This window comes from Scyliorhinus canicula, chromosome 10 (genome assembly GCF_902713615.1).
Source record: "Scyliorhinus canicula chromosome 10, sScyCan1.1, whole genome shotgun sequence".
In the NCBI taxonomy this organism is placed as follows: domain Eukaryota; kingdom Metazoa; phylum Chordata; class Chondrichthyes; order Carcharhiniformes; family Scyliorhinidae; genus Scyliorhinus; species Scyliorhinus canicula.
Genome location: NC_052155.1, coordinates 99136398 through 99151568, shown reverse-complemented (window position 1 = coordinate 99151568; position 15171 = coordinate 99136398). Strand labels below are relative to the sequence as shown.

General features: G+C 47.9%; 1 protein-coding gene across 1 annotated transcript in view; it reads right to left on the bottom strand.

The window, feature by feature from the left end:
* The window catches only part of LOC119972546 (syntenin-1-like), a 53409-nt gene extending 40118 nt beyond the window's left edge, over positions 1-13291 (bottom strand). The window contains exons 1-2 of the mRNA XM_038809418.1: positions 13135-13291; positions 3015-3085 (exon numbers count right to left, since the gene is read on the bottom strand). Of these exons, the coding sequence (XP_038665346.1) occupies positions 3015-3065 (51 nt within the window). The 5' untranslated portion in view covers positions 3066-3085; positions 13135-13291. The remainder of the gene's footprint in view (positions 1-3014; positions 3086-13134) is intronic.
* Positions 13292-15171: the final 1880 nt, after the last annotated feature.

The window sequence follows — 15171 nt, the reverse complement described above, 5'->3', positions numbered from 1 at the left end:
TGCTGGAATGGGTATTAAGGGTGCTGGTTTTATCACTCCTTGAGGTTTCCCTATCACTTGACATGTGTGACATGATTGACAAAATTTAACTACATCTTTATGTAGTCCAGGCCAATATAAATGTTTCTGGATGTTACCTTGAATTTTCCTTATTCCCAAATTACCTCCCACTGGCACCTCACGTGCAACTCGCAATAACTCCTATCTATACCCTACCGGCAATACTACTTGATGAACTTCTGCCCTCTTTTCATCCGCCTGCATATGTAAAGGTCTCCATTTTCTCATCAAGCCATTACTTTTACGGCAATAACCGTATACACGCAGATTCCTCTCCCGTATATGCTTTCTGACACATCAGTTTTATTTCCACATCTTTCTGTTCTAACTCCGCCAATTTTCCTGAACTAAAAATATCTGCCTCATCCTCCGTCTGTTCTTGTTCTTTTTCAACCATCTGATCAAAAATCGTTTCTGATAATTACACTTCAACATCTTCTTCACTCTTTGATTTCTCCTCGTCTTAACCTGTGACTTGGTGACCTTGTTACTACACAATCCGGAAAAATCCCAGGATATTCGTCCTTCAACACTTCAGTTGTCTGATTTTCCACTGGCTTATCAACCACCATAGGAATCACTCCCACCTGGGATCCAGCTATATCATTACCCAAGATAACCTGTATTCCTGGACAAGATAGTTTCTCCATTACTCCTACTACCACTTCACCACTCTTCATTGGACTTTCCAACCTTACCTTATATAATGGAACACTACTGCTCTCACCCTGAATTCCACATATTACCACCTTTTCTGGCAACATTCTTCCCAAACTACATAACTCCTCATCTCTTACCATTAAAGATTGATTAGCTCCCGTATCTCTTAAACTTGTGACTTCTTTACCTGCTCCTCCTGATACACGACTAAACTTAACCCACACAAGTAAATTCTTTAAAGAGATCTGGCACCTTCTTATCAATCACCTCTTGAACAGGCTGCATATTCTTTTGCATCTCCTTCGCTTCACTTGGGCTTTCCTTTGCCACTTTAACAAAACCACTGTCGTATCCTGTTTTACCACATCAGCCTTCCCAGTGCTTTTCTTCAACCACCAACACTGACTTTACATGGCCTAGTTTATTACAGTGAAAACATTTGAAACTTTTCATGTCTCTTCCACCCTCCTGGATTTCATTTTTTTAAATCTGAGGTACACTCTCCTTATTATCTCCCAACAGATCACCTTTACCTTTACCACTTGAGTATTTCTCATGTCCCCAGTTTCTATCCCTCACAGGCTGAAACTGATGTTGGAAACCAAGCTTTGATTTATGAACTAATTCATAATCATCTGCCATTTCTGCTGCTAATCTCGCAGTTTTAACCCTCTGCTCTTCCACATGAGTTCTCACTACATCAGGAATTGAATTTTTAAACTCCTCCAAAAGTATAATTTCTCTGAGAGCTTCATACGTTTGGTCTATTTTCAAAGCCCTTATCCACCTATCAAAATTACTCTGTTTGAGCCTTTCAAACTCCATGTATGTTTGACCAAATTCTTTCTTTATCTAAACCTTTGTCTGTAAGCTTCAGGCACTAGTTCGTATGCACCCAAGATGGATTTTTTCACCTCCTCATACGACCCAGATACCTCCTCCGGTAGTGATGCAAACACTTCACTCGCCCTTTCTACCAGCTTTGTTTGGATCAGTAAAACCCACAAGTCCTGTGGCCAATTCATTTGGTTAGCTACCTTCTCAAATGAAATGAAAAACTCTTCTACCTCCTTCTCGTCAAAGATTCTCTCCAATGTACATTTCCCTTTACATCTGCCAATTTTAACTGACTGTCATGTTTCATGGCCATTTTCTGAACTTCAAACTCACTATCTTTTTCCCTGATCTGTATCTCCCTTTCTCTTTCTTTTTGTTCTGCTAGGGCTATTCTTTCTTTTCTCCGTTCTTCTCTCTCCTTTTCTTTTCCTCTCTCTCTTTTTCTCTTTCCGCTCTCTCTCTCTCCTTTTCCTGTCTTTCATATTCAAGCTGCTTTAATTTTTTCTCATGTCCCATTTGTTTAATTTGCAACGGAATTTTCGCTATTTCCAATGAGTCAAACTGTATTTAAATGCTTAGCCACGGCCATATTGACCTCACCTTTTCGCATTTTGTCAGGTAATGTTAACTGCAATGTTTTTGTCAAATCTAACAGTCTGCTTTTAGTCTCTGTCCGTAAGGTACTGCGTGCGACCATCTCCACCCCCAAAATCTTCAGAACCTCTGAAAGGGCCACTGTCCGCAACTTACTTCCGACTTAAACTAAATACCACACCTGAAAAGCAACCACAATATGCTCACCCCTCACTGTCTTTAATTTCACTAAGCCAATCCAATAGATAGATTTTTATCCACCTCGAGCCCCAATTTGTTATGGGCCAGGGTTTAGAGAACCCCAAAGTGTATCATGGAGTTCACCTGACCCACAACTTTGAATAGATTGTGGTATGGGGAGCACACGGCCCATTCTACAGGTGTGGTACAGCAGAAATGGAAAAGTATTTTTTAAAGCAAAACAATGTTTATTCTATGAACTCAAGTTAACCTTTTTAAAACATAGTGAACATCTAAGCAACCATTAATTCAAATACAACCCCCAAAGACTACAACACGAAGTAAACCTTTAAGCTTTCCTTTTTAACATCTATGCGACTTAAAAACAAAACCTTTATCAGGCGCGCATCAGGTTAAAGTCACTAATGCAAACATTTATAATTCTGAATTCACCAAATGATTAAGAGATCATTTTTTGATGGCAGAGCAGCAGTACACCTGCTTGGTCTGGCTTCAGCTCCACTAAAACGAAACTAAAACACACCCTGCGGCCTACAGCCTAAAACAAAAGTAAGCTGACAAGACAGTCCAGCTCCATCCACACTCTGACATCACTGTCAAACATCCATTTCTTAAAAGATACTCTCACATGACAACTAGCAAGTACTACATATTTCACTTACCTGGATCACCTTGTCTACTTTAAGGTCTTCTAAGGATGGGTACAAAGACATTTTGAATCAAATGTAAAAGCCTGAAGAAGAAAAAAAATATTTTGTTCAGCATTCTAGAGTTAAAATACTGCAAATTACCCCTTGGCACAATGCATAGAACACATACTTTAAAATACTATAGAAATAAACAACCTGTTATTTTGTTTGGCGGTTTTTCCCCCCATCGATTTGGGGGGGGGGGGGGGGGGTGGAGGTCGAGAAATTGATCTTGTCCTGTATTCGGGCGAGTAAAGGGTGGGGAATCAAAGAGGGGCCGCAGTCAGGGGCTTGCCGTTGCCGAGCTTGATATACTATTAGTGGACAAAGAAGGTGTTGGTTTGGTGTGGGGATCCGGAAGCCACCTGGGTACGGATGGAGCCAAAATCATGTAGGGGGCCTGGCTTGAGGGCACTAGCGACAGCCTCACTCCCATTCTCACCAGAGAAATATTCAATAAATCCTGAGGCAGTCTCCACCCTGAGGATAGAGACACAATTTTGGCAGCATTTTAAATTGGGAGTGGTATCGAAGCTGGCTCCAATCTGCGTGAATCATAGGTGGAATTCTTCCTCCACTGGACACTCAGAATGAATTCTCCAATGCGACAGAGAATCGGACGTCGGGGCAAAATTGGGATTGATGCCAAGTGTCAAACCGAACGCCATGCTCCGACCCCTCACTGGCGGCATGAGTGAGTTTGACATTGCACGCCAGCGGGACCATAGAAATAAATTCTATTGGGACATAATGACTCATTTGCATCTATTTAATGGGCCCAGTGTCCTATGCTCTGCCCATAAAAACCATCTGCAGCTTTGATCCATTCATAACCCTTCGCGCTTCGATGGCCTCGGTGGTGAAGGCCCAATGTCTGTGGACATTGACGTCATCAAAGAAATGCAAATGCCTGAATGATTGGAATGCACTCAGTGCACATTAGACTCTTTGATGTGGGCAATGTTTGCAGACATGGGACTTTTACCACATTTTACCACTTAGGCCACTGATGCTGTCAATCACAAACCACTACTTGAAAGCCATTAATAGATTGCAGATAGCGGAATTGTGGGAACTAGATGCAGGTTCAACTGTTCTCCTTCGAGGAATGGACAAATGGAGTTGCAAGGTACGTCTTACAGCTATAATGCTTCCCACAGCCCGTGTGGACTGCTCTCTAGATTCTAGGGCAGCACGGTAGCACAGTGGTCAGCACTGTTGCTTCACAGCTCCAGGTTCGATTCCCGGCTTGGTTCACTGTCTGTGTGGAGTCTGCACGTTCTCCCCTTGTCTACGTCGGTTTTCTCTGGGTGTCCGGTTTCCTCCCATAGTCCAAAGATGTGCAGGTTAGGTGAACTGGCCATGCAAAAATTGTTCTTAAGTGTCCAAAAAGGTTAGGTGGGGTTACCGGGTTATGGGGATAGGGTGGAGGGTGTTCTTTCCAAGGGCCAGTGCAGACTTGATGGGCCAAATGGTCTCCTTCTGCACTGTGATTCTATGATTTTATTCAAAGGTGGAACGTCATAGTAGCAGCTCTCTAATGGAAATAATTATTTTTCGTCCACTGATGAGGGAAATATGAACATAAAATCTACCATACTTGATGATGAGGTTGAAATTATCACAGACTTTGTCCAAAACAGTCTTTGCATCTAAATGAATAGTATAAATTCAACTGAATTGGAGTAGCAGCAGTTTTGCCATTGCAAAAGGGTGAACGTTTAGTAACGGTTACAAGCCATGTCCAGTTCAGAAATAATTAAAAACACAGAAGCAACTGTAATATAGCACTTTGGTATTGGAAACATATGCATATGTTATTGTAAGAAGACTGGCTGAGAAACAATGTATTTTGGTGCACAAAGTTCATTCAAATATACACTATGAATATTTTCCCAGAAAGACAACATATATCTGACCACACCCCCTAAAACACCAAGCTCACTTTGGGTTAATGTATGAAAAGGTGATACAGGTATATTTTGTATGTTTACACTTCAGTATACCAAGTGTTAAAAAATACACTGGTGTGAAAAATGGCCTACAGTTTCTGCTACTTGTCGACAAGTGAGCAATAGTTCACAATGTAGCTCGAGTACCACTCACAACTGCTTCTCCTCTGCTTCCACAACATTGTCACTCAAGGATCTATCCTTATCCCACTTCTGTTTCTTATCCACATGCTGCCCCTCAGCAACATTCTCGGAGCACATGTTTTCACACGCATGCCGTGACACCCAGCTCAACCTCAGCACCACTTCACTTGAATCCTCCACTATTGCTAAATTATCAGACTGCTTATTTGACATCCAACATTAAGACTGAAGCCATTGATTTCAGTCACTATCTTCCATCCCTCTCCCTGCCAACTATGAGAGACCAAATCAGATTGTTTGCAATTGCGTTACAGTTAACCGAGGACGACAGGATTGGTCTTGTTCCAATTACCGACTGATATTAAAATTGCCTCTGGATGCGCCAAACAAATGGCCGCTTGGACAAGGTGTTGAGTACTGTTGGAACCATTTTCCAGTATCTGTGCAACAGGATACAGCACAGGTTCACTTGCATTGAGCTTTGAATTTTAATAAAAGAGACAGACTTGAAAAATTCAGCCTCTCTTATCAACACAGGAGGTTAGATAGATGTATTTGAAATAATGAAAAGAATGGAACAGGGAAGAAGGAAACATTGAAAAAACTGAATGTTCAATCATTTTAGAAAACAATTTATTTTCAGCTTGGTAAAATGATGTTGTTACGAGGCGAGCAAAGGCATTACGCATTTTGCATACTGCAATTTTGTGAGCTGAAATGAAGCTGTGACTAGAAGTCAAGCAGTTTTGCAGCTCAGTTAAAAGAGATTAACAGTCTTTAAAGTAGTGCAGATTTGCCCGAGAACAAGGCATGATTAAACAAGTCAAGAAACAGCTTCTAAATAAATACATACCGCCAGAGTTTTTGCATGGTTCTGACAGGAGTCAAGTCTTTTCTTCAAAAGCAGTGTCAAACAATCTTTCTTTCTCAAATTACCACTGTGAAGCAGATATTCCTACGTACTAATGGGTTAATAGTGGATTGAGAGCGAGAATTATTTCTTGTTGTTTGAGTAGGAATAAAGATAGCAGTTAAATTCGCTATATTGAGTAGTGTTGATTAAGGGACAATTGTAAGTTATTTTCTGGTGTGATTTTGTCCTAAAATTTAGAGTACCCAATTAATTTTTTTCAATTAAGGGGCAATTTAGCATGGCCAACACCTACCCTGCACATCTTTGGGTTGTGGGAGTGAAGCCCATACAGACACAGGGAGAATGTGCAAACTCCACACGATCAGTGACCTTGGGCCGGGAATTCCTGGTGTGATGTTAAGCTATTTTAATACTGTTAGCAATAAAGTTTATTTCAATATACCATATCCCTATTTCATGGTGTAATCACTTCTGGAGCAGAGTGGGGTATCCTTTCCTCATAGTCTTACAAAATTAAAATAACATATTGGAGTTTCTGTCCAGTATCCTAGTCACTTTTGCAGTCTGGTCTGGGATCGCAATATTGGTGCGCCCATTAGTAATATAGGCTACCAAAATTCTAGATTCAATCCCTGATCAGCAATGAATTGATGATGATGGGAAACCATAACTGACCTCATCAAACGTGGAGACTGACAGAGGGAAACACAATTTAGCAATTTAAGAGATGGAATTACAATTTTACTATAAGGAATCATTTAGCTTAGAAAGTGGATAACTTTTGGGGAAAAAGTGGGCAGCACGGTAGTTAGCATAAATGCTTCACAGCTCCAGGGTCCCAGGTTCGATTCCCGGCTGGGTCACTGTCTGTGCGGAGTCTGCACGTCCTCCCCGTGTGTGCGTGGGTTTCCTCCGGGTGCTCCGGTTTCCTCCCACAGTCCAAAGATGTGCGGGTTAGGTGGATTGGCCATGCTAAATTGCCGTAGTGTCCTTAAAAAAAAGTAAGGTTGGGGGGGGGGGGGGGGGTTGTTGTTGGGGGTATAGGGTGGATACGTGGGTTTGAGTAGGGTGATCATGGCTCGGCACAACATTGAGGGCCGAAGGGCCTGTTCTGTGCTGTACTGTTCTATCTTGCTGTACTGTTCTATAAAACAATGGGGGGGAATAAATTACATAATCTAGCACAACTTTTGCTATAAATTGCAAATGACACGTCATGGGAATAACACTTCATGGGTATATTTTACTGCATAGCAAGTAACAACATGTTCAATGCTTAAAAACGTACATTTATAGGTTAGCTTTAATATGAAAAACATTTAATAGTGGTAAACAAATAGACAACATAAAAACTAAGAACCAGGAAGGAATTGGACAGGTGAAAGAGGGCTGGTAAACAGATGGGTTTTGAGCAAGTTTTTAAAAACTGGGGAGAGTGCAGGAGACGGACACATGTGTTTGAGGAAGGAGTTTCAAGTTCCAAACAAAAGGAAACACAGCATTCCACCAATAGTTGGATAAAGGGAAGGGTTTTTTTGAGAGAGGTTGGGCACTGAAGGCTAGTCACATAAATAGATTACATGAAGTCGATGCTGACTCGCCATGCTGACTTGGAAATATAGCGCCGTTCCTTCACTGTTGCTGGGGCAACATCCTAGAACTCCCTCCCTAATAGCACAGTGGGTGTACTTACATCTCAAGAACTGCAGTGGTTCAAGAAGGCAACTCACCACCACCTTCTGAAGGGCAACTAGGGATGGGCAATAAATGCTGGCCTAACTAGCGAAGCCCACATTCCTAAATGAATAAAAAAGTTACACAAGCAATCCAACAGCACAATACCGCTCAATGGAATCAAGATAAGTGGCAGAGAGATAGAAATAGATAAGGTCAGAAAACATGAATGCTGGACTCAATGTGGTGGAACACTGATGATGAAAAAACATCCTTGAGGATCAGCAGAGGGCATGGTGCAGGAAAGAGAACAGAAGGCACTGTCAAAGATAACAGCACCATAGCAATACAAGTTATGGAGAAAGCTGCCCCAAACCTTTAACAGAAGCACAATTGTAAAATAGATGTCAAGCCAAGAAATGTTAATCAGGGCCTCAACAAAGACAAGGAAGCAGAACTTCATAAGCAATATCTGCTCAGGTTGCATTGATAGGTTGGCATGGAATCGTGCACTGTAACATATGTACATGGCTAAATTTAAAGATGTACAATAAAGTTTTCACACTATCTAACAGGCATTATGAATGTTAGCTTAGTACATCTGCACCTTAATCCCAGTTGGCATATCACTCAAGTGCAAAACAGCTGATATGTTACCAGACACAGCAAGCATGAAACGTTAAGGACAGAAAATAAAATTGACACTGCACAGTCATGCTGTGCTATCATTTACATTAAAAACTTTCCTTTTGAATGATTGTTGAATGCATATGATTTTTCAAAATCATTTCTCTGAAGTTTTGGGCAAGATCCCTTCCTGAAAAGGGATTCTCCTTAATGACTGGTTAAGTCAATGCAACAACTTGGATTTATATAGCAACTTTAACATAGATGACCAATTCAAAAACTTGCATACCACTCGGTCGGCAAACCTTCACAATTGTCTACTAACTTTTATACAAAATAGCAGAAATATCAGACTTAATGTCACCAAATCCCCAACTGGGCAAAAGTATCTTGCTCTAAATGAAAATACACCTCAGACTTTTAAAAAAATATTAGCTCCTAGGACATGAGCTATCACTGGCTATGGCCAGCATTTGTTGTCTATTCCTAATTACCTTTGAGAAAATGATGGTGAGCTGCCTTCTTGAACCCATGCAGTCCATGTGGTGTAAGCACACTCAATGCTCAAAGGAAGGGAGTGCCAATGTTTTTGTCCCACAACAGTGAAGGAAGGGGGATAGATTTCCCAGTCAGGGTGGTGTGTGACTTGGGAGGGAATTTGCAGAGGTGGTGACATGAATATGCTGGTTGAAGTCACGGGTTTGGAAAGTGCTGTCAAAGCAGCCCTGGTGATTTTCTACAGTCCATCTTACAGATGGCATACACTGCTGTCACTGTGCACCACTAAAACAGTAATGTCCATTTTAGTTTGCCTTACTTTCAAAGCACAATGGTATGTGTCATTTATTGAAAAATAACAGGTTCCATTTATCTGACATCACAGAACACCAATATTAGTGCAATTCACAAATAAACTATTTCAGGCTAAACTAAAAACATGGAATCTCTTGAATTTTTATTTGCAGCTTTTTCTTAATGCTTTTTACGCAATCTTACAATAGAAATTTAACAGCCATCTTTCAACTCAAAAAGCCTTAAACATTCTGATTTTTTTCATCAACGCTTTTCCTGTTCCCAACCACTACAGAGTATATTTACTTGAAAAATTAACTGATTTGTGGGGGCTCAACAGATCAATTACAAAATATACAGGTCTGATCCCTTTTAAATCAAATTCTTCAATGACTGGATTCTACTTCAAGCCTGATCTAGTAAGTTTCAGAATTTTGCTTCTTGACCTCCTTTCTCTGGCAATGAATTATTCGCAAAGATCCATTACAAGACCCGTGACTCTTAGAACCAAATGACATAACATCCATTCCTTTCTTCCAGTTTCACTACACTCATCATATGTGATCTGGTTTCACGTGACCTGGCTTTCATGGCCGTGGGCCCTTTTTTAATGTTATTAATTTGTGGTTTCGTCCAATTTTAAGAGATTAAACTCCAGGCACTGTCCTGGGCCCAGACAAAACCCCCTCACCAGCCATCCCCCAGCCCTCTTCACTGCCACTCTGCCTGCCTGCCTCCCTCCCCCCCTCCCTTCCCCAGCCCTCTTCACTGCCACTCTGCCTGCCTGCCTGCCTGCCTGCCTCCCCCCCCCCCTCCCCTCTCTCTCCTCCCTCCCCTCCCCTTCTCCCAAACACTGCACTGCTCCACTACCCTCCCCCCACCCCACTGCCCTGCCGGCCTCCACCACCCCTAACGCCACATTGCCCCTCCCACCGATGCAATATCCCCCCCCCACACTGCTCCTTCTCAACCGCCCACCGTCCACTACCGTCACACTGTCCTGCCACCCTCCATCTCCCCCCCCCCCCCCCCTCACCGCCCAGTGCCACCCCCACTGCCCTTTCTCTCCACCCTCTCCTGGGATTGCCCTGCAACCTCTCTTTCCCCCCCCCCCCCCCCCCTTCCCAGCAACTGCTCTGCGCTCTCTCTCTCCACCCCCTCCCAGCATTGTCCTGTACCCTTTCTTTCCCACCCCCTCCCGGCATTGTCCTGTACCCTTTCTTTCCCACCCCCTCCCGGCATTGCCCTGCGCCCTCTCTCCCTCCCCTTCCCAGCACTGCCCCGAGCCCTCTCCCCCCAGTAAGAAGTCTTACAACACCAGGTTGAAGTCCAACAGGTTTGCTTCAAATCGAGCTTTCGGAGAACACTCCTTCCTCATTCACCCGAGGAAGGAGCTGCGCGCCCCAAAAGCTAGGGATTTAAAACAAACCTGTTGGGACTTAAACCTGATGATGTAAGGCTTCTTGCTGTGCCCATCCCAGTCCCAAGGCCAGCATTTCCGCATCATATCCCCCCAGCACTGCCCTGAGCCCTCTCCCTAGCTTCTCCCCTCCCCCCACCCCTGCCTTGTGCCCTCTCCCTAGCCCCCCCCCCCCACCTCTGCCCTGTGCCCTCTGCCTAGCCCCCTCTCCCACCCCTGCCTTCTCTATCCCTTCCCACCACCCCTCCCACCCTGGCCTGTGCCCTCTCCCTACACCTGCCCTGTGCCCTCTCCTGATCCCCCACCCTATGCCTTCTCCCTACCCCACACCCCTGCCTCTCTACCCCCACCCATCCTGTGCCCTCTCCCAACCCCATGCCTTCTCCCTACCCCCCACCCCAGTGCCTGCATCCTACCTCCCACCCCTGTGCCCTCTTCCTATCTTCCCCCCCGGCACTGACCTGTGCCCTCTCCCGAACCCACCCAGGCACTGACCTGTGTTCTTTCCCTACCCCCCCTCCAGGCATGGCCCTGAATCCTCTCCCTACCCCTTTCCAGGCATTGCCCTGTGCCCTCTCCCTATCCCCCAGAATTGCTCTATGCCCACTCCCTGTCCACCCCCTCCAGGCACTACCCTGTGCCCTCTCCCTACCTAACCCCCAGGCACTACCCTGTGCCCTATCCCTACCAATACCCCAGGCACTACCCTGTGCCCTATCCCTACCAATACCCCAGGCACTACCCTGTGCCCTATCCCTACTTCCCCCCCCACCCAGGCACCACCCTGTGCCCTATCCCTACTTCCCCCACCCGGTATTACCCTGTGCCCTCTCCACACACCCCCCCCCCCGTTCACTACCCTGTGCCCTCTCCACCCCCCCGTTCACTACCCTGTGCCCTCTCCCCCCCCTTCACTACCCTGTACCCTCTCTCCCTCCCTCACTACCCTGTGCCCTCTCCCCCCTTCACTACCCTGTGCCCTCTCCCCCCTTCACTACCCTGTGCCCTCTCCCTATCACCCCCCGTGCCCTCTCCCCCCCCGTTCACTACCGTGCCCCCTCCCACCACATTCACTACCCTGCGCCCTCATCCCCCCCCCCCGTTCACTACCCTGTGCTCTCTCCCCCCCCGTTCACTACCCTGTGCCCTCCCCCCCCCCCCCCCGTTCACTACTCGGTGCCCTATCCCCCTTCACTACCCTGTGCCCTATCCCCCCCTTCACTACCCTGTGCCCTCTCCCCCCCTTCACTACCCTGTGCCCTCTCCCCTCATTCACTGCCCTGTGCCCACTCCCCCCGCTCACTACCCTGTGCCCTCTCCCCCCGCTCACTACCCTGTGCCCTCTCCACCACCTACCTTCACTACCCTGTGCCCTCTCCCCTTCACTACCCTGTGCCCTCTCCACCACCACTCACTACCCTGTGCCCTCTCCCCCCCTTCACTACTCTGTGCCCTCTCCCCCCCCTTCAATACCCTGTGCCCTCTCCCCCCTTCACTACCCTGTGACCTCTCCCCCCTTCACTACCCTGTGCCCTCTCCCCCCTTCACTACCCTGTGCCCTCTCCCCCCTTCACTACCCTGTGCCCTCTCCGCCCATCTTCACTACCCTGTGCCCTCTCCGCCCATCTTCACTACCCTGTGCCCTCTCCCCCTTCACTACCCTGTGCCCTCTCCCCCATCACTACCCTGTGCCCTCTCCCCCATCACTACCCTGTGCCCTCTCCCCCTTCACTACCCTGTGGTCTCTCCCCCTTCACTACCCTGTGGCCTCTCACCCCTTCACTACCCTGTGCCCTCTCCCATCACTACCCTGTGCCCTCTTCCCCCCACTACCCTGTGCCCTCTCTCCCCCCTTACCACCATGCCCTCCCCCCACTACCGTGCCCTCCCTCCCCCCCTCCACTACCCTGTGCCATCTCTCCCCCCTCTCCACTACCCTGTGCCCTCCCCCCTCCACTATCCTATGCCCTCCCCCCTCCCCTCTCACCTACCCTGTGTCCTCTCTCCCCCTCTCCACTAGCCTGTGCCCTCTCTCCCCCTCTCCACTAGCCTGTGCCCTCTCTCCCCCCTCTCCACTAGCCTGTGGCCTCTCTTCCCCCCTCTCCACTAGCCTGTGCCCTGTCTCCCCCCTCTCCACTACCCTGTGCCCTCTCCCCCCTCTCCACTACCCTGTACCCTCTCCCCTACCCTGTACCCTCTCCACTACCCTGTACCCCCCCACTACCCTGTGCCCTATCCCCCCACTACCCTGTGCCCTCTATCCCCCCCACTACCCTGTGCCCTCTCTCCCCCCTACCCTGTGCCCTCTCTCCCCTCCCTCCCCTACCCTGTGCCCTCTCCCTGCCTGAACGTCAGCGGCTGCTCTTCCGTCACTGCAACCTTTGCCCCTATTACAAAGAGGCGAGAGCCGCGGACCCCCGGTAAACTCATCAACTTGGATCCGGGGTCGTTCTCCTCCCGAGTAACTGGTGCGATTTTCAACGGCTTCTTCAGGTCGAACAGATAGCGGAATGAACGAGATTTATAACAAAGCGTTAATTGTAAACTGGGAGCGGCTCGCCTCAGCTGAACGGAACGATAAAGGAGAGAATAGAACGGACTGAGCCCCACCTGAACAGGCCGCTGCTGAGAGATGCTGAACGGCCTCGAATCACCGAAACACTAATACTGCCGCCGCCGCCGCCGCCTTCACCCTGACTCGTGACGCAGCCTCGAGACACCGGAAGGAAAAGCGTCACGGAAACTGGCGCATGCTCGCACCGCCCTTAGCAACGTCGAACGGGGCCCCTAGCAACGTACCAGCGGGGAGCTGCCGGCCTCGGTCTAAACTGTCAATCCACACCCCCCAGGGATACCCTCACCCTGGGGGGAGCCTTCACCCCCACCCGAAGGGAGCCTTCACCCCACTCCCGGCCTTAGTCTAAACTGTCAATCCACACCCCCCCCCCCAGAGATACCCTCAACGTGGGGGGAGCCTTCACCCCACTGCCACAAAAGAGTTGACCGCAGAATCGTCACCTGGTAGATTGTCATCGTTTGAGTATCGGTTTCACTTGAAATCAGAATCTTGTGAGTAATATGTGCAACACTCACCGAGCATTAATAAATCATACAGAACATGGGTCAGTTTATATTTTTCACAGAACACAGTGAGAGGATTTTGATGAGACCATCAATTCACGCGACACGTGGTTAGAAGCGAACAGTGGTTTTAATCGTCTTACAACAGAGCCTGCCTGTGACAAGATGAACTCTAGATGAACTGGCAGGCAGGCTCACAACAGCAACCTTTATACTTCTGGTTAGGGGGAGGAGCCATGGGTGGAGCCCAGTACAAGCTCCTCATCTCCCCCTATGGGTAGAGCCGCACAACTACACATGATCTGATACAAGGTACAGGCTCAACACATGTTGTACAATACAGTGTGGATTATTAGTGTTTATAATTCACCACATTCACCCCCTGTGAAAAAATCAAATCTGGCGCGGGTGATGGCTTACAAATTGAGTCTGTCCGGTGGTCGAGTTGTCCGTTGTGATCGGCGGAGCACCGGGGTTGCAGCCTCTTCTGTTGGCTGGACGATCACGGTTGGTTGGGGTACGATGGCGGGTGATTCTGTCCGAGCTTCGTACCCATCTGGTTCGACTGGGGACTGGAGGCGCTGGAAGCTTGTGGGCGCGGGTACACGGAACATGTGTAGCGACCCAGTAGGTGCAGGTGCGTGGGGCACGACGTGTTGGGTGGGGTGTAGTGTGAGGGGTACCTCGGCGTTGGTAGTGGTGGGATTCGATCCTGCCGGCGCTAGGTCCCGGAGGGATACAGTGTCCTGACGGCCGTCAGGGTACTCTATGCAGACGTATTGGGGGTTTGAGTGGAGTAGGAGCACTCTTTCTACGAGTGGGTCAGTTTTGTGTGCCCTGACGTGCTTCTGGAGGAGTACCGGGCCCAGTGTCTTCAACCATACTGCGAGCGAGGCCCCCGTGGTAGTACCCCTGGAAAAAACAAAGAGCCGCTCGTGAGGGGTCTGGTTGGTTGCGGTACATAGGAGGGACCTAATAGCGTGGAGCGCGTCGGGGAGGACTTCCTGCCAATGGGAAACCGGGAGATTCCTGGACCAGAGGGTCAGTAGGACGGTCTTCCAGACTGTCGCATTCTCCCTCTCCACCTGCCCGTTCCCCCTGGGGTTATAGCTGGTAGTCCTGCTCGAGGCGATGCCCTTGTTGAGCAGGTACTGACACAGCTTATCGCTCATGAAGGATGAACCCCGGTCGCTGTGTACGTAGCTGGGGAAACAGAACAAGGTGAAGATACTATGCAGGGCCCTAATGACTGTGTGGGAGGTCATATCGGGGCACGGAATAGCAAAAGGGAAGCGTGAGAACTCGTCGATGACATTCAGGAAGTACACATTCCGATTAGTGAAGGGGAGTGGCCCTTTGAAATCGATAGCGAGGCATTCAAAGGGCCAAGAAGCCTTGACCAGGTGGGCCCTGTCTGGTCTATAGAAGTGCGGTTTGCACTCCGCACAGATCGGGCAATCCCTCGTGATGGCTTTTACCTCCTCAGTGGAGAAAGGTAGATTTCGGGCCTTGACGTAGTGGGCGAGCCGGGTGACCCCCGGGTGGCAGAGGTCATTGTGGATGGCT